Here is a 22559-nt window from a genome sequence, read left to right on the forward strand (position 1 = left end):
AACTGGGGACATTTGGGGATAACCAGGCACTCCCTGTGGGGCACTCATGGGTTCCAGTAAGTGCTATAGCTAGGCTGCCCTTCTCTTGAAGAGGAGCATGGGTGTGTAGGGGTGCAGCCTGCCCCGGGGAGCCAGAGCAAGAAGACACTGCCCTGGGAGAGGGAGTAAGCAACTGACGCTTTGACTGAGCAGCAACCACCAGCATGTGCCTCCCAGGTGTGGTGGCAGCCTGGTATGGAAAATCACCCCTGAAGAGGGGGAGCAGCTCCCGGCCTGGCATTAGTCCCCCCAGACTCGGGCCCCAGGCCCTACCTCTACCCCCAAGGTGAAGAGACGCTGGGGGCACAGGGCAGGCAGGACTGTTGGCAGAAGGGCCCTCACGACTGAGGCAGTGAGACTTGGTGGGGTACGCAGGGGCCTCGTCAACAGCAAAGCCTCCCAGCTCAGTCTCAGGAAGAGAAATGTAGGGACACACAGGCTGGACCTCTGACCTGTGAAAACCTCAGCTTCTCAGCTGGGGGCAGGGGGGCAACAGCTGTTAGGAAATCGGGGCTCCTTGGGCAAAAGATAAAGGTCTGGCTAACTTACTGCCCTGTTCCCCACTTCCTACCCACTTTTCTGAGCCTTCCCCATCCTTCAAAGGCCACCCTAGTCCTCCCCAGAAGCCTGGCCCTTTTTCAGCATCCCCTGCTCCTTTGAATAGCAAGAGGTCTTCAGCAGACCTTGACCTCTGAGTTGATCTCTGGTCTTCCCCAGACACGGAACGCCTTCTTCCTAAGGCCCATGGTGACAAAGGGAGAGCAGTGGGACAGAAGAGCCACCCGGCCTTAGACCTGACCCCAGCCCCACGTGCTCAGGGCCAAGGCCGGAGGCCGCCGTGCTCTAGCTGGCAGGGAAGTTTTGCTCGGGAGAAGACATCGGCTGCTGTCCTACTTCCGCGGATGGGCCCCGGGATGGCCGCGTGCCCTGGGAAGCACCAGTGGCGCTGCTGGGTCAGAGGAGCTCAGACACTTCCCTCCGCCCCAGCCTGGAGCCTCAAAGTCAACCCGAGCCAAAGCAGCAACTGGGCATGCCCTGTCTGGAGGAAGCTTGCACGCAGGCTGGACACAGAGCAGGCAACTGCCTCGGCTCAGGGCACTGACTTGGTTGCTCTGTGCCCCACCCAGAGTTAGGAAAACCTAAACCCGGAGTAACCACGAGGCCCCAGGCAACGTCATGGACCTGTCTACCCTCCCTCTCAGCACTGCCGTTTTGCTCCCTGGGTCCCCTCACTGGACCTGAGGAATGTGGCAGAACCAGGATGTGCACCGGTCTCCCTCACGCCCTCGCCCCAAGGCCTCGGCACCATGCCCCGGCCCAGACCTGAGGCAGCAGCTGCTAGAGGCCAGCAGAAAGCCTCGACAACCTTTGCACTGCACCAGGCCCTGCAGGGTGGAGGGCCTGCCTCTCTTCCCTCACCCCTCCTCCTGCTCAGCCAGCTCCAGCTTAGCCATGAGGCAATGAGGAGGAGCTGGAGAGGGACTGAGCCTCAGCGTGGCCAGGCCCAGGGCTGGCCACCACCCCCCTCCACCCCTGCCAGCACTGAGCCCCATCATCAGGCACTAATTAAATCCCCCTAATGAGGAAATAAGGATGCAGGAGCTGGCTCCGCGCGGCCTCCCCGGCCCACCGCCCTCGCCTCTCCATCGGACTTATCGCTCGTCACAGGATGTTTACAATAATTTTTAATTTGTGCAATTATTAATCACTTTTCTATCTGCCTCATTTGCATAATAATTAGTCATCTCACTGTTTGGCATGCCTGTGAATGACAGTGTTTTAAATTGAATTAAGATTTTAATATTCTATTTTCCTGCTTTCTCCCCCCTCACACGCTAATCAAAGTCAGATTTGGCAGCCAGAGGGAGGGTGGGGAGGCGGTTGGCAGGCACTGGACTTGGCCTGCTCCGAGCTCCTGAGAACTGAGCTGGGAGGGGGGCACCCCAAACCTGGCACCTGAGGGGTTAACCAGCATTGCCTAAGGGAGAGAGGGAGGCGATGAGAGAGGAGTGGGCAAAGGCAGCTGGGGAGGGAAGGCATCAGCCCCGCTCAGTGGCACCAGAGATCAAAAAACGCACTTTCATTTTTGTCCAAACAGGCTGTTTTTTGCAAGAAGTTGGAAAGCACAATACAGGCCAATAATTGATCCCTGGTTGCTAGTCTAGGTTAACTTTGATGGCTCAGGGTCCCCCAGGTAGAGAAGCGCCTGGAACAGTCCAAAACCTATTGCCATTCTTTGGATGGACTGAGAAAACAAATCTCTGCAGTTGAGTTGGGCTCCCCCCGCCCTTTCTAGAGCTCTCCACACACAGCAGACCCTCTGCCCAGGCCGGGCGCCTCACAGATGCGTGCCAGGGAGGAAGGGGTTCCGGCTGACAAGCGGCAACAGGTGAGGGCTCTCTGGCCTCTTCGGGGCAGCTGTGGGTTTCTCTCTTTCTTAGCCTCAAGCCCCCCCTCTGACCATCCCCGGAATCCTGCTCCAGCCCTACCTCCCCACAACTAGGCTTGCCTTTTGTGTTGTCATGGTAATCCCTGTGGCTGCCCTGGATACCCATTGCTGCTCCAGAATTCTCTGCTTAGGCAGGGCAGCTCTCCCCACAGCCTGCTTAGAACACCTCCCCTTTTACCATCACTGAGGACAAAGGGTGAGGAGCTGGGGTACGGTCACCAGCACGTGGTCTGCAAAATCAAATACTGCCTTTCCCTTCAGGTGAGTAGGGAGAGAAGCTGGGAACGTGGGAGCTGGTGTGAGCCAGTAACCAGGACATCACAGCTGGGCAGGAGGGGGTCAGACTCCACTCAGCAACCAAGACTTTCCTCAGGCCAGAGTAGAGTAAGGACCCCTACCTTCTCCAGAAATCCCTTCCTCCCACAAGGAATAAGGTCTCCCAACTCCACACTTAGAGGTCAAGAGAGAGAACTCCCCTAGGTAGGGAAGACAGAAATGGGGGTTTTCTGCCAGAGTTAAGAGCTAGATGAGGAGAGAAGGCTAGAAGAAGTTTACAGGAGAGCCCTTCTCCTTCACAGGACTCCATGGCTGGTCTGCATTCTCTACCTGCAAGCCAAGAAAGGGGATTCTCGGCACTCCTACAGTCCTCTCTGACACAGGGTGCCCCTGGGCTGCCCTATGAGCCCTCTTGCTAATCTACCTAGGCAGACGCCAGCCTCAGGAGCTGGTAGTACCACAAACCCACAGGCATTGTCTGAAGGGGCAGGACAAAAATCGCTGGGGTTCAGGAGAGGCACAGTCCAATCCAGGAATTAGAGGGCACTTTCGAGAAACCAGCCCCCCACCCCACCCCTGCCCTGCCAGGGCTTTGGGCTTTGTCCCCAGCTTGACTGGAAGGAGCACACAGCCCTTTTATCGCTTTGTAAATCAGGCCCAGGTGAGCCCAGATTTCACCGTCTGCCACACTGTCAGCGAGGGACGGCAGCCTTCACCACAGCCAGCTTCGCCCACCACACCCAGCCTCTGCCCCCCAGCCTTTCCCTCCGACAGCCCCTCAGTGGCGAAGAGAGCTGTTCTGGGGGTGAGACCGGCACACATAGCTGGTACACAGCAGCCTCTGCTGGCCGCCTCCGCCTTCCACACTTTCCCTAGGGATGAAAGCAAGCCTAGCCAACCCTCAGAACCCGGCTTGACCTGACTTGCAGTTTGCCTGGGTCAGTCATGGTTTACACCTGTTGTCTCAGCATATTACAAATAGCATATGTGTGCACACACACACACACACACACACACACACACACCATTCACTCGCAGAAGTGTCCTAGTTTGGACAATAAATTAAATGGTCTCTCTAATCACAGGCAACGGGAGGTTTCCCAGAGAGCCTGGGGAGAAAGTGGAGAAGGGCAGAGACAAGCAACCTTCCCTCAGTCCCCAGCCAGAGCTGAAGGGACTCCCTTTCAGTCAGCACCGAGAGGGAAAGTCAGAGCCCCCCCCGCCCTGGGCCAGGGCACCGGCATCTGGACAGGCCAGCTTGGGGAGAGAGGGGACGCAGTCCTTCCCAAGGTGGGGAGATAGCTGGCAGAAGGAAGAAGAGGTGGCTTGGCCAAAAGGTAGAAGCCTGAAGGGAATAAAATGTTCTCTTTCCATGTGTCTAGCAAACGGCCACTCGGAGCAGGGGTCATGGGCCCGCCCACAGCGCCGGAGGGCAGCCCCACCCAACCGGATGCCTGGTACTGCTCTGCCTGGGTGCCCGAAGGCCCACCCAGATTGCAAAGCCCCTCTCCTCCTCACCCTCCTCTTCATCTGCTTTCCCCCAGCCCACTCCTTAGCCTGAACTGCAAAATCAATGAAGACTGATCACAAGCTCCCCATCCCCAATCTAAGAGATGAGGAAGAGAAATCAGAGCCCTCAGCCCCAGAGTACCAGGACTCCCGGATGCCTTCCTTTTGTGCTGTTACCCCGTTGATGCAAGGCTCTTGGGGATCGCCTTTCGCTCCACCTATCCGAGCTGGGATTCCTGAGTCAAAGGTTTAGGGACCACCACTGGGTTTCTTTGTAGGGTGGGAATGGGGTCACGGGTATTGGAGAATGTCTATGTCCTATCAGAGAAGTTCACATAAATTAGCTGCAAAGTAATACACAAATGCATATTAGCTACATCAGGCACCAATAGTTGTGCATTTTGGGGACTCAGATAGCAACAACAGTCCCCACTCCATAGCCATTCTAATAGTCATGAGGTGATCTCTCATTGTGGTTTTAATTTGCATTTCCCTGATAATTAGTGATATTGAGCATTTTTTTTGTGAGTCTGTTGGCCACCTGTAAATCTTTGGAAAACTGTCTATTCAGATCCTCTGCCCATTTTTTAATTGGATTTTTTTTTTTTGCTATTGAGTTGCATGATTTCTTTATATATTTCAAATATCAATCCTTTATCAGATACATGATTTGCAAATATTTGCTCCCATTCGGGAGGTGATCTTTTCGTTTTGTTGATGGTTTCCTTTGCCGTGAAGAAGCTTTTTATTTTGATGGAGTACCACTTTTTTATTTTTGGCTTTTGTTGCCTTTGCTTTTGGAGTCAGATCACAAAATCATCACCAAGACCAAGGTCAAGGAACTTACCTGTGTTTTTTCATATTTATGGTTTTAGGTCTTACATTCAAGTCTTTAATCCCCTTTGAGTTAATTTCTGTGAATGGCGTAAGATAGCCTAGTTTCATTCTTCTGCAGGTGGCCATCCAGTTCTCCCAACATCAGTTGTTGAAAAGACTATCTTATCCCCATTGTATATGCGTGCCTCCTTTGTTGTCAATTAATTGGCCATATATATGTGAGTTTATTTCTGAGGTCTCTATTCTGTTCCATTGATCTATGTGTCTCTTTTTTTTTTTTTAATTTATTTATTTGACAAAGATCACAAGTAGGCAGAGAGGCAGGCAGAGAGAGAGAGGAAGGGAAGCAGGCTCCCTGCTGAGCAGAGAGCCCGATGCAGGGCTCAATCCCAAGATCCTGGGATCATGACCTGAGCCGAAGGCAGAGGCTTTAACCCACTGAGCCACCCAAGCACCCCTATGTGTCTCTTCTTATGCTGATTTCATACCGTCTGGAATACCATAGTTCTGTGATACAGTTTGATACAAGGAGTGCGATGCCTGCACAATCTTCTCTATCAAGATTGCTTTGGTTCTTTGGAGTCTTCTGTGTTTCCACACAAATTTCACGATAGTTTGTTCTGTTTCTGTGAAACATGCCCATTGGAATTTTGATAGGGATTGCGCTGAATCTGTAGATTGTTTGGAGTGGTATGAACATTATGACAATATGAATCTTTCCAATCTGTGATCACAGAGTATCTTTCCATTTATTTGTGTCTTCTTCAATTTCTTACGTCAATGTCTTATCATTAATGTCAGACAATGATAATGTCTTATCATTATCATACCTCCTTGGTTAAACTTATTCCTAGGTGTTTGATTCGCTCTGATGCAATTGTAAATGGGATTGTTTTCTTAACATCTCTTTCTGCTAGTTTGTTGTTAATGTATGGAAATGCAAGATTTTTATAAATTGGCTTTGTATCTTGTGACTTTATTGAATTTGCCTCTTACTTCTAACAGTGTTTTGATGAAGTCTTTTAGGGCTTTATAAAATCTTGTCACCCTCAAATTGGGAGAGTTTTATTTCTTCCTTACCAATTTGGATGCCTTTTATTTATTTTCCTTCCCTAACCACTCTAGCTAGTACTTCTGACACTAGTTTAATAAAAATGGTGAGCATGGACCTCCTGATCTTGTTCCTCATCTTAGAGGAAAAGATTTAGCTTTTCGCATTGTGTATGATGTTGGCTATGGGCTTATCATATGTGGCCTTTCTTATGTCAAGGCACTCTGCATCTATAACCACTTTTTTGAGAGTTTTTAATCATGAATAGATGTTGAATTTTGTCAAATGCCTTTTCTGTATCTATTAAGATGATGATGTGATTTTTATCCTTCATTTTTTTAATGTGGTGCCTCATGTTGATTTCAAACATGATGGATGTCAAACCATCCTTGGATGTTAAACCATCCTTGCAATGATGGAATAAATCCCACTTGATCATGGTATGTAATTTTTTGAATGTATTGTTAAATTCAGTTCGGTAACATTTTGTTGAGGATGTTTTCATCCATGTTCACCAGAGATAATGGCCTATAAGTTTTTTTTCTTGGTGTGTCCTTGTCAGTTTTGGTATCAGAGCAGTGCTAGCCTTGTAAAATGAGTATGGAGCTGTGCCTTCCACTTCAACCAATTCCTATTTTTCTGTTTAGTCTTGAAATTTGTCTGGTTCTAGGAACTTATCCATTTCTTCTAGGCTGTCCAATTTGTTGGTGTCTAATTGCTCAGAGCAGGCTCTTACAATGCTTTGTATTTGTGGAATCAGTTATAATGTCTCCTCTTTCATTTCTGATTTTATTTGAGCCTTTTCTTTTCTTTTTTTTTTTTTTTTGGTGAACCTGGTAATAAGTTTACCATTTTTCTTTCAAAGAACCATCTCTAGGTTTCACTTATCTTTTATATTACCTTTTTAGTCTCTATTTCACTTATTTCCACTCTGGTCTGTTATTTCCTTCTACGAACTTTGGGCTTCATTTGTTCTTTTTCTAGTTCCTTCTTGAAGTGTAAAGTTAGATTGTTTGAGTTAGGCATGTGTCACTATGAACTTTCCTCTTAGAACTGCTTTTGCTGCATCCCATAAATTTTCATATGTTGTATTTCCATTTTCATTTGACTCAAGGTATGCTTTTATTTCTCCTTTGACTTCTTTGTTGACCCATTGGTTGTGCAATAGCCTGTTGTTTAATGTCCATAAATTGGTGCTTTTTCCAGTTTTTCTTCTTGTAAATTAATTTCTAGTTTCATACCATAGTGGTTGGAAAAGATCCTTGATATTATTTCAGTCTTCTCAAATTTATTAAGACTTGTTTGTGGCCTTAACATATAGTCTATCCTGGAGAATGTTCCATGTGCCCTTGAGAAAAATGTGTATTCTGCTGCTTTTGAATGGAATGGCCTGTATATATCTATTAAGTCCTTCTGATCTAATGTGTCATTTAAGGCCAGTGTTTCCTTATTGATTTTCTGTCTGGATGATCTATCCGTTGGTGTAAGTGGGGTATTAAAGTCCCCCTCTATTATTGTATTGCTGTCTATTTCTGCCTTCAGGTCTGTTAATATTTGTTTATAGATTTAGATGATCCTATGTTGAGTGCATAAATATTTACAAATGTTACATAAATAGGAAGCGTTTAATTCAGCCATTCTGCCCATAGCAAGGAAACCAGGGAAAAATCCATAAAGGAAAGAAATACTTGAGCTGGGCGCTGTAGGATGAGTAAAGTCCTGCTAGGGGGAGAAAAAAATGGAATAGTGGAAGCAGCTGGGAAAACACAGAAGTCTGAACCAGTGGTGTTTGATCAGGGAAGTGAAGTCCAGAGAGTCCAGGTAAGGGGTTGATAGGTCAGGCTACAAAGGACCTTGATAGAAGACTGAGGAGACTAGACACATCCTGTAGATAAAGGCCTTCTTCTCAACCACCTCCCATGTGACCCAGGAGACATTCCTATCCTCAGTCTCACCATCAATACTGGGATAATCATGCTTCCCCTACCCTGTTTCCATGAAAGCTACAAACTCCCTGTCACTGGGACTGGGTTGGCTGGTGAGCCACTCCATGAATATCTGATAGGAGGTCCATCTGCTAATTAAGCATTCATCTAATGTTGCATTTATGACAATCTATTATTAGCACTACTAATTAGAGACCTTCACCAAGAAGCTGTGGGGAGCATGTGGAAAACAATGAACCAACTTTGGTCTACTCACCTAGAGTAACCACCTCAAGATGCATTCATTCATTCATTCATTCATTCATGTGGACAAAGTACATAGACTTTGGTAGCTCTGTGGCCTTCAGCCTTAGTTTCCTTGTCTACAAAATGAAAATACTAGCATCAAATTTGTTGAGTTTTTATGAAATTACTATATAGAGACTGCCTGGTTCATACTGGCACCAAATAAATGACAGCTATTAGTTCTGAGGTATAGTACCTTGGGTTAGGAGCTGGGGATTTGAAAATGAGTAAAAGGTCTAAGAAAATAAGAATGTAAGTAAGAATAAGAAAATGACTAAAAGTCCTGGCCACAGGACCTCATGATCCACAAAACAGCATATGAGAGCTGAGTACAAAGTGCCATGAAAACTCAGAGAAAGGCTGATTGGGTAATCTGAGCCTGCACTTAAAGCAGTAGCATTAATTCGCAATATAAGTTCGCAAGCAGAATTGAGCCGACAGGGAGGTCCCATGGCACCTCGGGTGGTTGCTTGAGTTTGTCTTTGTCAAAAGTTCCTCTAAAGTCCACATTGAAAGACTTTCCAGTTTGTAAGTCAGAAGTCCTCTCCAGCATGAGACCATGCCAGCTGGGCTAATCAGAGCTTAGGAGAAGGAATGGGCCCAGATAACCCCCATTCTAGCTTCCTCCTCTCCTGTACCAAGAAAAACCAAGACAAGGCCCACCATCCCATTCCCTTCCATGTTGAGAAAGTGTCAAAGAGCAAGTAGGATTTCTAGATGCTGGAAATAACTATACTGGAACAAAACGCCAACTGCACCAGTAGGCAATGGGGGCAATATGGCTCCATCTCTTGTCTCACAATATGTATAAAGGAGCAGTGGGAACATTTGACAATAGTTTTCTCAGTAGGAATCAACGGTGGGATGTGGTCACCATGGAAGCTAATTCAACCTCAAATACATTGATTAAAATATAATATTTAGATGTAGGCAAATAACAGTCCTATTGATCAGAATACCCTGGGCCTTAGGACCCAAGCTAGGTGCTGTACTTTAAAAGGGGCAAACTGGAATGACTTCAGAGAAGATAGTATGGGACTCAAAATCATGGTTGAAGGAACTAGAAAAAAATAAGCTGGACCCAGCAGCTTTCTTCTAATGTCACCGTAACTGTGACATCATTTCCCGATCATAAAAGAGGTGCCACAGTGAAGGGGGGAAATGTCTTACTAACAGCAACTCGAGCACAATGAATCCTAGAGGTTGTTCCCTCAGTCCCTGCACTTCAGGTTCTTGGGCTATTTCCCCCCACCCCCACCAGTGTTCAAGAATAGTTCCTCTAATCTATTCCATCTGTCCCTGGGCTTTATTTATGACTCTAGGACCCACCTGGAGGCTACCCTCAAAAGTTGCCTAGGAGTATGCACCCAGACCCTCTGCACTGATGACCTTGGTCCTTTCCGGCAAGTCCTTCATCCTCTCCCTCCCACCGCCTCCTCTTGTGTCAGCCTCCAGCTGCATTGTCATGCTTGGCTCTGCTGCTAGACTAGGGATGGAGGAGAGGGAGGAGGCCCTAGGTGAAGGGTCTGCAGATGCAGTTAGACCCTCTATGTATAAAGATTAATTTCCTACTACTTCTTAAGTGAATATTGTCTTGTTTCCTTGCTCATATAAGTTCCAATAGAAAACTCTCCTCCCATTACCTTAATCTTGTGACTCCAGGAAGAGAAAGAAAAATGTATTCCAACACATCTAAAATGTTGTCAGATAGAAGAAGAGTTATTAGTCCGTTTGTGTAAGCCCCAAGATGGATAATTCAGACAAATGGTGAAGTCACAGGGGAACATGACTGCAAATAGCTAGAGTTGCCCAGGAATGAACTACTTATGTCCCAGGAGGTGGTGACAGGGCAGAAAGTGTTCAAATGTAGGTGGGAGTGGCCCTTCTAGAAATGATTTGCCGGGAGATTCCAGCATGGAGCAGATGTAAGAATCAAATCTCTGCAAGACTCTAACTTAGATTCCAAGATTCATATAACTAGCAGTGTATTTCCATGGGACCAAAGGTTGGGAAAGCAGCTGAACTAGTAAACTGATGGAAAATACTTCTAAATTAATTGGTGTGGGGTAAGTACCATGAATAGAAGTCCTTTAGGGTATCATCCACCTCTGAGATTCCCATTTTGTGATTCCAGGTTCTAAAAGAGCGTCAGCTACTGGCCAGATTCATCCAGCTGATAAGATGCAGGTCAACAGTCTGTCTCAGGACAACAACTGGTGTGTGTGTGTGTGTGTGTGTGTGTGCGCGCATGAGTGTGTGTGTGTGTGTGTGTGTGTGTGTCGTAAGGGGAATGGAGATCAGGGTAGAAAACAACAGACATTTTCTGAAGGGCCATAGCGTGGGCACATACACACATACACGTGTACACACACACACACACACACACACCGCCCATACACAGAAGCAATCCAGAGTTGGACTTGAAGCTGGTGGCAGAGATGAGATCCAACAACCTTGAGGCCTGATCAATCGCACAATCGCTCCCCTCCCCTAGTTGCTGGTCTGGGGTCTGTTAGGGAAACAGTGGCTCCCGCTTCCTCCATCAAAGCCAGCAGGGTGCTGTTCACATCCAGTGAGGAGGACGAAGGCAACCTAAGACACCAAACCTCAGAACCAAAGTGGTTCTGCCAAAGTACAAGCTGGGGACAGAGGGCAGGGCTGAGCAAGGACACTACTGTGATCACAACCCAGAAAGCCAGAGGGCTCCAGTGCCCACCTTCAGCCATGTCTGTGGGCTCTGTGACTGTGGCTGACTGTCCTCCAGTCACCCCCTACCCAACATCCCCTTTCTCATTCCCTTCTAGCTGTCCCCAAAGCTCCTGCTGTCTGCTTCTGTTCCTCTAATGCAGAGTTGACAGGCAGAAGACACAGGATGTTTCCTGTCCTGGGTTTTACTCTCACTCAGGGCATGCTCAGACCTCAATGGTTCAAGGGCAGACCTCCCCATAGAGTTATTTTCACCGGCTCCCCGCTACAACTGCAGCCTCCCAACATCAACTGTAGGTAAAGTGGCCCTTTGGCAGGTCCTTTTTACACCCTACCCTGCCACCTCCACTGTACATGGAGTCAAAAAAGGCCAGTCAATAACCAGCCAAAAAGCTGCTTCCAAAAGGGCAGCAGCCCCTTTAACCTAATCTCCCACCCTTTAACCTAAAATGCTGAGTCTCAGTGCGGCCAGTGTAGCAGGCCACCTTCCTCTCTCTCCCTAAAGGAGTATCAGCTACTGGCAAATCCCTGTGGACGGGCTTCCACAGGTCCCGTGGGGTACACCCTTGCAGCTTCCTAAGTAGCAGGTGAACAAACCCTTGACTCAGCTCTAACCCTCTTGTGCTCCTAGAGACTCCTCTTTCCTCTGCTTCTTAGGAAACACAGACACAGCAACGGCATCAACCCATGGGATCAGGCAACCCCCTACCCAGAGTTCAGCCCATCAGCTGGTGAGTCCGCCACCAACCAAGGTCATTGTAAGCCACCCCTCTCGTGACCAGCATTACTTTCAAAGCCAAATAAAGAAATAAATAAAGACCCGAAATGCTCATTTAAAATAACTGCTTTTAAAAATGCCATATGGCCTTACATGCAGAGAAAGCATCCCCCCTCCCCAACCACCCCTATTCCCCCAACCCCCGCGTTCCTGCCCAGTTCTTAGTGCTCAGGCCTCAAACAAACTCAGTTTGGGTCCTGTCTGAACACCAAGGCCACCAGCAGCACCCCAGTTCTGCCCCCAGGGGGTGCGAGTAACAGGTAAGGAGGTTAAAGGGGAAGCCTCACCGGAACAGGCCATCCCTCTTCCTCCCCCAGCTCTAGACACCCCCTCTCCAGGGCATAGAAGACTCTGCCCACTTGCCCACCCTTCTTCGAATAGCTCAGCCCTCAGTCCCACCCAGCAAGACACACCGGCTCTCCAAACCCAGCGGGAGAACAGCCATCCCGGTACTGAGGTAAGGTGGAGAGGGAGAGCGGAGCCAACAGGGACACAGGCCATGGACACAGCAGAAACACTCGAGAAGAATCTTACTGTTCGCGGTTTGAGAGGAGACACGATTTAGGAAGCACCTAGTGCCAGACACTCTGCTACTTTATTTCAGATCCTCTCAGTAACCCAGGAAGAGAGTTTACGAGTAAGGACAAGGTGGCTCAGAGAAGTGAAGTAACTTGCCAGAAAGTAGCACCTGCCTAGTCTTTGATGACCTCTCACCCTAGGAGACTGACTCCCCACTGACTTCCCCTACTCAGGCCAGGGAGATAGGAAGGACCCCTGTGCACCAAGAGGCAAAAGCTAACGTCCCACTGTGGGGAAGCAGCAGCAGGGGGGTTTCCTTGCAGGAGTCAGAAGCCCCGGAGGAAATAGCCCCTCGAGATATTAAATACCGCCTGGAGCCCCTTCCCAAGGCTCCACCCCCGACGCAGCCCCCAGGCTACTTCAGCCAGTACTGCAAGCCTCCGTGGCTCCCCTTCAGCAAAACCTGTGGAGAATGTTACAAGCCCTGGAGGAAAAAGCCAGAGACTTATCTTGGGACGAAGTCCTCCCAATCAGGTGAGTCTTAGCCTGGAGGCAAAAAGGGTAACAGGGGATAGACAGTGGCATTCTGTATCAAACCCTCTGTTCCCAGCCCACCAGCTTCACCCTAACCAGGGGCACTCCTGTACCCGCTGCCCCCCAACACTGCAGATCCCAGGGGTGGGGACCATGAGCCTAGCAGAAGGCAGAAGGCAGCAAGGGCCCAGCCCTGTCTTCTTCAAGAGCCTTCAGGCAATATTTGCCTCCGAGGCCAGCTGGAACCATTTGGGGAGGGTACCATACCAATAACCCCAGCCTAGCCCCTTCCTGTGTAGGCTGGACCAGTGGGCAGCCCTGTCATCCAGGCTTTCAAAAACTCAGGTGATCAAAAAAGGCATAGAGGATAATCTGGATTCCACACTAAGAATTCTTTAGTTCTGGTGCTGGGGAGACAACCCTGAAGGTCAGCGCGGTGGGAGAGGCAATGCTCTCGTATTTGCATCTGTTATTCGCATTATCCAAGGTCTAGTTAAATAGACCAGCTATGCAGGAGCCAAGGCTGGGGTCCAGGTCCCCACCTTTACTCTCAGGACTTTCCCACACAGAGGAGGCCCTCTGCACACTTTCTTGCTCCCCTCAGGTGACTACCACATGAGCACTACTCATCAGATTTCCTTCCAGAACCCACTTCTTGGCGAGTCGATGTTCCCAGTTCATGTTCAGGGCAGAAAAATAGCGCCAATAATGCGTCCAGGCTACGTGGAGTATATCAGCCAACACCAGAGTAACTTCCAAGCCTCGGGGTGGAATCAAGTGATCAAAACCCACCCAAACAAAAGCAGCCAGGGGATCGAGTGAGTAACCAGAACTCTTGGCAAGCTGCGGGTTGCTGTTGGGGGAAGGGGCCAAAGGAGGGCTCTACTGCCCAAGAGAAAGGTACTGACTGTCCCCAACTTATGACGGTCTGACTTACAATCTTTCGACTTTATGATGGTGCCAAAGTGATGCGCGTTCAGTAGGAACCATAGAATCTGAATCTTTTCCCCGGGCTAGCAATACACAGTACAATACTCAGACGGTGAGCCCTGGCAGCGAACCCCAGCTCCCAGTCGGCCCCGCGATCAGGGCGGTCAACAGCCAACACTCTGACAACCTTTCTGCACGCATGCAACCATCCTGGTTTTCACTTTCAGTACAGTATTCAAAAAGCTACGTGAGCTATCCAACACTTTATTAAAAAGTAGGCTTTGTGTTAGATGATGTTGCCCAGCTATAGGCTAATAAGAATTATGCTAAGCACGTCTGAGTTAGGCTAGGCTAAGCTACGACGTTCAGAAGTTCAGCTGCGTTAAATGCATTTTCCACTTTTGGTATTTTCAACTTACAGGTGGTTTCAGGAGATGTAACTGCACCGTAAGTCAAGGAAGATCTATAATAATCCAGAACTCAGTCTTCTGTCCAAGTCAGAGACATAGTTATAGAAGGCAACAAAGCAAAGGACTAACTGTTTCAGAATCTTGAATCTCAAACTAGTTCAGATTTACTTCATCCTCGTTTTACCTAAGTTTGGGGCCAGGACAAACTGCATCTTCTTCATAGCCGGGGGTCAGTCTCTTTCCCTCCACATCTCTGGGAGACATGGGCTCTGACTGCACGCCAGGAGGCCGAGTAGGCAGGCTTACCCAGTCCCCATGAAAGTACAGAGTACCAGGCACTCCACTTGCCCAGCCTTGTCCTGGCTTCTTGCCTATTCAAGCCTGCTTCCCTCGGGGGCTCAGCATGGTCCACTCCCTCCCTCTGACTCATCCCTGAAAGGCTAGAAGGCCCTGCTCGGGTGCAAAGGGAGGAATACGCACACGGTGCCACACAAATATTACAGAATTGGAGTCCTAGTCCAAAGGGGTGGAGGAGGGGCGCCTGGGGGCTCAGTGGGTTAAGCCTCTGCCTTCAGTTCAGGTCGTGATCCTGGGATCCTGGGATCCTGGGATCGAGCCCCACATCGGGCTCTCTGCTCAGCAGGGAGCCTGCTTCCTCCCTCTCTCTCTCTGCCTGCCTCTCTGCCTACTTGTGATCTGTCTGTAAAATAAATAAATAAAATCTTAAAAAAAAACAAAGGGGTGGAGGAAAGGAGAGCCTTCATGGGGAGCAGGGAGGGACGCCACCCCAGCACATGAGAACACTCTTCGCCCCCTGCCCCAACACACACAATTCCAAGCTCATTTCCCAAGACCACATTCTCTCAGCCATAGCCACTAGCTGCCTACCAGAAGGCTTTAGAAGGGCTCTCCATTGCCCTATCCTTCTGCTGCTGGTGTTGCGTCCTCTCTGCTGGGTCTAAGCATGATGACTGGGGAGTGTGAAAAGAAGCAGAGATAAAATAAATTCAAATTTTATTTTCAGGGAAGAAATAAATTTGTCTTCAAAATTACCTGAAAATACTCTGTATAGTTTAGGCAGACACACAAATGAAAAGCAAATAAAATAAAATAAAATAAGGCACGTAGATGGCACGGTGCCCCTCTATTTGGCATGCCTGGATTCGTTCACAGGTATAGGTCCTGACTTGTAGAAATGTTTTCACCCCATGCAGCAAATATATCCAGGCGGTGCAGAAAGACACTGCCCCTGGCTGGCAGCCCACTATGCATCAGCGTCAGAGGCCAAGATGGCTGAAGCAGGAGATGACCCTCCTGGGTAGGAAGACCACTGCCAAGTTTGATGGAGACACAGTAACCAGGGTAAAGTGCCCAAGCTCTCTGTCAAGAGGTAATCAGCATGAGGGTCTCAACTACTCCCTCATCCCAAGGGGAGGGGGAGTGGCAGTACACAGGGAACAAGGGAGGAAGTTTACCCTACCAGAACACCCCAACCCCACTATTCTTGGGAAATCCAAAAATTTTACTTTCCTGAATCTGCAGCCACTTAGGGAGTCTGATATTTGTCCCTGACCAGAGATGAGGTATGTATGCACTTAAGGAATGTTTTACAGGTGAAGTTTGACACGTGGTAAGTACTTAACAAAAGATAGCAATTAAAATCATTATTATTATTATTACTATTTCCCCAGACAAGCATTCCTCTCTTCCCAGATGCCTTATCTACCTCCTCCCAAATCCTTGGTGAACAGAGTCAAGGGTAAGTGCCCCTCTAGCACACTCAGGGCCCTCAAAGCCAAGTTGCAAACTGAAACTGCAGGCAAGCAATTCTCCCAAGTACACTATGGAGACCCTCATCACAGAGGCCGTGAGAAGCTGCCGGTAAGAACGTCTGTCATCCCCCGGGTCCCCCTTCACCTTTCACCTTGCTAAAGGCCTGAGCGTGGGTGGGCGCTGAGCCGTAGGGAGAGGAGTCTGAGGTTTAAATCCTGGATCTTTCCCAACCTCGAGCAATCCTGAGCAAGTAACCTCTCTGCAAAAATGTTTTCTCCTCTGCCAAAAGAAAAAGAAAACAAACCTTGCTTACTAAGCACCAGACATTGCATTTTTCTCTGTGACTCCTTGTAATTCCCTAGTCGACAGAGGGTGCTGAGCAGAATATGCAGGGAGGGGAAGATTTGCTCCTTTTCCTTTTCCGACGTCTCTCTGTCCCCTTGAAAGGGCGTGGGTTTGCCGGCACCAACTGAAGATCGAACTACCACCGGGACCTCCTACATGCCCTTGTTTTCTGAAAGGTTGAACCTGTGTAAGCCCAAGGTCAACAGCATCAAATGGGAACCGAACACAATTTCTCTACTGAACAAAGGAAAGCATTCAGGTACAAAGGAAAGACTGAGTCTGCATATGGGGTGGGAGGGGGGCCGGGGTCATGGAGCAGACACAACTCAGCTTCAGCCTGGCCCCGTATTCTCTCTGCCCGTCTTTACAGGCCAGTCCAGCTACCTGAAAACCAGCTCTAGAATCAATTATGACAACAACAGGACTCAAAATTCCCAAATGTAATAATCATGGCGGGGGGGGGGGGGGGACTTCAGAACACACGTCTCCTAACCAACTCAAACTGAAAACCGAGGTCCAGCTACCACGAAAACCACCTCAAAGCGTAAATTCTGCTCCCCCACTGGGATTTCCCAGAACCACCCTAACCCTAATCCGGCTCTTTGAAACTACCTGAGCCAAGGGTGAGTAGCCTGGTTAGGAAGGAACAATGCACTATGTGTCCTAGAAGGTCAGTGTGTTCCTGGATACCCGAGGGAAAGGAGGTCAGGCTGTTTCCCTCTAACTAACGAATGAATAGCAAAGCGTTGAAACTTTTCTCAAGTCAGTACCATCAATTAATTACATTCTATTTGAGCTACGGTGTCTGCTCACTGCTGCGTTTTTTTCCCTTTACATTCTTTAAGATTGTAATTCACCTTTTTAAGAGGTATAATCCAGTGGTTTTTAGTATTGCTCACTGCCACTGGGGTCTAAACCTCCGAGTGGAGAAGGTGGCAAAGGAAAGGAAGAAGGAGAGGGTCTGAATTGGATTCGAGCAAACAAACAAAATCTGCCACGTGGAGAAAGTACTCCAAAGCTTAAGGGAGATTGTGATCAAAATCTAAATACCGTCTCTCTCTTAAAAATACTTACCATATTGAAAACAGGATTATGTTACTGGTTTTAAGGTAGGGAAGAGGCGGCTGAATGTAGCCACCCATATCATTCAGAGATGCTAAGGCTTATCACTTCCAACACCCTGCTTCAGACCCGGGGCCTTCCTTTCCACCGTCAGGAAAAGGGGTGTCACACTGCCCTCTAGTAGCCGGCCTGGGAATGACAGCCAGCCACCCGCCCGACGGCCCCGAGGTCTCTGCTGGGAGGATGCGCTGTTCTCAGCACACAAAGGCAGAGAGATCAGAGGGAGAAAGAATTTATAAATTTTCACCGATGCCTACCAGACACAGAGCTCACCTGCAGTAGAATCTATCTGCTTCCCCTCCACCTCAGTCTCTGCTTGAAAACAGATTCCTTTGTTAAGGAAAAAAAATGTGGTTTAAGGGTTCCAAAAACATTGGAGCCTGTCTTACTTAGGCTGCTATACTTCAGGCTGCTGTCACAAAAATACCACAGACTTGGGTTGGGGGGGGCTTGAACAACATATATTTATTTCTCACAAGCCTGGAGGTGGGGGGTGGGGGCAAGATCAAGACACTAGCAGCTTGATCTGGTGCCTGCCATGGGCCAGCTTCTCACTGTGTCCTCACACAGTCGAAAGAAAAGGGAGCTCTCTGGGGTCTCTTTTACAAGGTCACTAATCTCATTCATGAAGCTCTGCCCTCAGGACCTAATCACCTCCTGAAGATCCTACCTCCTAATACCATCACCTTGGGGCTAGGATTTCAACATGGGAATGGGGCAGGGGAGGTTGGCTATTCAGTCCACATTGGCCTCCTAAAGTAAGTTGTTCTTAAGAAAGTATGGGGCCCAACTACGATGAAGTTAAAACCTGAACCCATATGGAAATAGAACCCAGCTGTGGACAAGAGCTGTGACAAAGGTCTAGGAGTTGAGTGTATTCACCGGTACTTTGGCTAAGGAAAGGGGATGGCTTACAAAACAGCTTGCAGAAGTATAAACTCCGAAGTAATAATAACTTCAGAGTAGGTCCAGGGCCCAGAGCCTACATTCACTGGGGCCTTGTAAAATAAGCTTATTTTGGGAAAAAAAAAATTTTAACTTACAGTAAGTTGTAAAGATAGTAGAGAGAGTTTTGTTTTATTACTCTTTACCCAAAGTTCTTGACTGTTACACTGCTTACATAACTATGGCACATTTGCTAGAACTAAGAGATTAACAGCGGCATATTTCTAGGAACTAAATTCCAGACTTTATTTGGATTTCACCAGTGTCACCAGTAATGTTCTAACCTTGGGCCTTTTTACATAATGTTTACAACAAGAAGCCAAAGGACCAGAAAGGCAGTGTGCAACCCAGTAGGACACTAGGTTCTAGTCCCAGCTCTTATTCATGCTAACTGCAGAACCTTCGAGTTCGTTTTCTGAGCTTGTCTCCTCTCTGACATACTCCATGTCACAAATGCCGATTCTAGATGCAATTCCAGTTTACCCTTCATCTCTCTGCCTGAACACTTCTCTGACAGCTACTAGCTACAGTGAAGGAAGAGAGATCTCTGACTTGGCAGTGACTCCAGCTGAGACCCCCCAGTTAGAGAAGAGAGTCCCTTCGGGAATTTCCAGATTTCAAAATTGCTTCAAAACCCACGTGTCTCAGATGGCTGGAGGACAGACAGCCTTTCTTCAGGGGTCTGAGAAGGACACACTGCAGCAGGGACCAGAGTTGTCCATAAACCTCCATTTTCCCCTTCTTCCTGGGTGTGCATTACATTCCTGAGGCTCTCTTGAATTAGGGTGACCATGCAACTAAGCTCTAGCCAACAGAACATGAGTGGAAGTTTGCGCCCCTTCTAGAGGGGGTGGGTTATATTTGCTAAGCAGTTTCCCAAGCTCTGCTCGCCTCACTACACCACCCCAGCAACCTCGGAGGCCGTGTTAGCACTGCCATCAGCCTGGTCCCTAATCGAGTGCGTGAATAAAGCATGCCCCTCCCACTACTCAGCCTGAAACTACCCTGGACGTTACATGAGGAAGGAGAAAAAAAAAATTCCTATTAAAATGTTAGCCCATTTGGTGGCCGTCATGACAGTTTAGTCTAACACAGTGCCAAATGTCATTCCATTAGAGCAAGACCTTGCTTCTGGATCTGTGCTCGGGGCCTCAGGTGCATGGAACTGAGGTGACCACATGCCCACATTCATCCACAAAAGGCCTCTCTTCTCTTTCCCCTTCCCTCCATCATTCCCCCTTCCAGTTCTATCCTGTCCCCTTTCACAGACCCTATTCCAGTGAGTTAAGATATATATATCCCCCTTAAAAATTGTTGCTTAGTGTGTTTAATTTACTTAGCTGGTTTTTGCTGTAAATTGAATTCTTTATTTTCCTTACCTGGAATCCATCATGTCACAGCAGTTCCTAACAGCCTGCATCTGACTGCTTGTATAATATTCTAGCTGTGCATATACCACTTTTTATTTATCAATTCCCTTAGGGACAGACATCTAAGTTGCTTCCAGCTTCTTGCTACCCAAACTATACATAGATAAACATCCTTTTATGTTACTCCTTGTGGATCCGTGCAAGCTTCTCTGAAGGCTATAGCCAGCAATGGAAGTGCTTTGATGTGTGGTGTATTCATACTTAATGCATTAGTTACCTATTGCTATATAACAAATTACCTCAAAACTCAGCAGCTTAAAACAATAATACCCATAGAATGAGAGAAAATGTTGGTAAATCATGTATCTGATAAGAGACTTGTAACCAGAATATATAAAGAACCATAAGACTGTGTGTTTGTGTGTGTGTGCGTGCGTGCGCGCACATGTACGTATGACAGTCCAACTGAAAAATGGGCAAAGGATGAATAAACATTTCTCCAAAGAAGAATACATAAAAATGTTAAGTAACATTACGCATTGGAAAAATATGACCACTTCATCCCTGCAGGCAATGGCTATATCAAGGCAGAAAGGAAAAGGTGTTGGCAAAAGTATGGAGAAACTGGAACTCTCCTACACCTCTTTGGAAGTTGGGCAGCTCCTCGAAAAGTTAAACATGGGGTTACCTTATGACCTAGCAATGTGATTCCAAGAGCAATGAAAACGCATACCCATACAAAGACTTGTACATAAATGTTCACGACAGCATCATTCACAACCCACAGAAAGGAGAAACAACGCAAATGTCCAACAACTAATGCATGAATAAACTGTATGCTATCCATACAAGGGAATATTATTCAGCCAAAAGGAGGAATGAAGGACCAAAATGTCTACAACACAGATGAAACTTAAAAACATTATGCTCAGTGAAGAGTTAGACACAAAAGGTCACATACTGTAGGACAGCCCCATTCACACAGTATATGAAATGTCTCTAATAGGCAAATCTAGAGCAAGAGAGAGTAGATCAGTAGTAGCCAGGGCACAGGGGAGTTAGGGACAAGTGGGGAGTGATGGATGCCAATAGATACAAAGTTCTTATATTCACAAAGTGATCCAAATGTTTTAAAATTAATTGTGGTGATAGGTGCACAACCCTGTGATATCTAAAAACCACTGAATTGTACTTCATGGGAAATGAGTAAACTGTATGGCGTGTGAGTTATATCTCAATATATGTTTTTTAAAAATGAACATCTAGGGGCACCTGGGTGTCTCAGTCTGTTAAGTGTCTGCCTTTGGCTTAGGTCATGATCCTGGGCAACTGGGATCAAGACCTGCATCAGGCTCCCTGCTCAGTGAGGAGCCTGCTTCTCCCTCTCCCTCTGCCTGCCAGTCCCCCTGCTTGTGCTCTCTCTCAAATAAGTAAAATCTTTTTTTAAAAAATAAACACCTGTTATCTCACTGTTTCTTTGCATCAAGAATTTAGAGCTAAGTGATTCTGGCTCAGGATTTTCTCATGAGGTTGTGGTCACATGTCGATCAGGGCCACATTCATCTAAAGGTCTGAATGGAGGTAAAATATCCACTTCCAAGGTGGTTCACTCACACCGATGGGTAACTCAGTGCCATCTACTGGTGAGAGGCCTCAGCTCCTCCTCTCCACATGGACCTGTCCAGATGACTGCTTGCGTGTCCTCATGACATGGCAGCCAGCTTCTTCCAAAGCAAGGGATCTGAGAAAGTACAAGCCAGATTCAATGTCTTCTATGACCTAGCCTCAGAAGTCACACGTTTCCAGTATATCCTATTGGTTACACAGGACGGCCCTATTCATTATGGGAGGGGACTACACAGGGCTTGTATACTAGGAGCCAGGGATCATTAGGGGCCATCTTGGAAGCTTGCTATCAATACTGGATGAATAGGAAGACAATAATAATGACAGCCAACAATTTTGTGACACACACTATATGCAAGCACTGTTCTAAGGTCACAATAAACCTCTGAGGTAGATTATCTCCATTTCACAGATGAAGAAACTAAGGCACAAAGAAGCAGCTTACCAAGATCACACAATGAGTAAAAGACATAGCTGGGATTCAAACACAGGCAGTATAGCTCCAGAGCCACACTCTTAAAAGCTACTTAACACTGCATCCAGGATATTACTTAATTCCAATTAAGTGTTGCCCATTTGTTCTCCAAAATGGATACAACAGATGAAACTCCCCTGAAGTTTTCATTCCCCACAAGAGCTAGGTCTCTTACTTTTGCCAAGCCAATGGATATAAGTAGAAACACGTTAACATTTTATTTTTTGTGTTTCTCTAATTACCAATGAGATAATATACTTATTAGTCATTTTGGTTTTCCCTTTACATTTTACCTATTTATATTCTTTGCCTATTTGTGTGTGTGTGTGTGTGTGTGTTTAAAGATTTTATTTAAGAGAGAGCGAGCAAGCAGAGAGAGAGTGGAGAGGGAGAAGCAGACTGCTTGCTGAGCAGAGAGCCCGATGTGGGGCTCGATCCCAGGACCCTAAGATCATGACCTGAGCCAAAAGCAGATGCTTAACTGACTGAGCTACCCAGGCACCCCTTATTTTGTGTTTTGTCTATTGTGTTTTGTGTTCCTTCTATAGCGAGTCTTTTATATATGCAATCCCTTGTCGGTTTTAAACATTGCAAATATTTTCTCCTAATCTATACACATCTTTAGCTTTGACTA

General features: G+C 47.4%; 1 protein-coding gene across 1 annotated transcript; it reads left to right on the plus strand.

Annotated features, from left to right (window-relative positions):
- Window positions 1-2633: 2633 nt before the first annotated feature.
- LOC116874345 lies at window positions 2634-16831 on the plus strand. Its single transcript, XM_032869008.1, has 10 exons — window positions 2634-2749; window positions 10527-10608; window positions 11756-11829; window positions 12194-12333; window positions 12719-12929; window positions 13534-13747; window positions 15484-15631; window positions 15983-16150; window positions 16490-16646; window positions 16758-16831. Exons 2-10 carry the CDS (start codon window positions 10574-10576, stop codon window positions 16829-16831), a joined length of 1221 nt encoding a protein of 406 aa, XP_032724899.1. The 5' UTR covers window positions 2634-2749; window positions 10527-10573.
- Window positions 16832-22559: the final 5728 nt, after the last annotated feature.

This window comes from Lontra canadensis, unplaced genomic scaffold, assembly GCF_010015895.1.
Source record: "Lontra canadensis isolate GAN:19392208 unplaced genomic scaffold, GSC_riverotter_1.0 scaffold36, whole genome shotgun sequence".
In the NCBI taxonomy this organism is placed as follows: Eukaryota; Metazoa; Chordata; class Mammalia; order Carnivora; family Mustelidae; genus Lontra; species Lontra canadensis.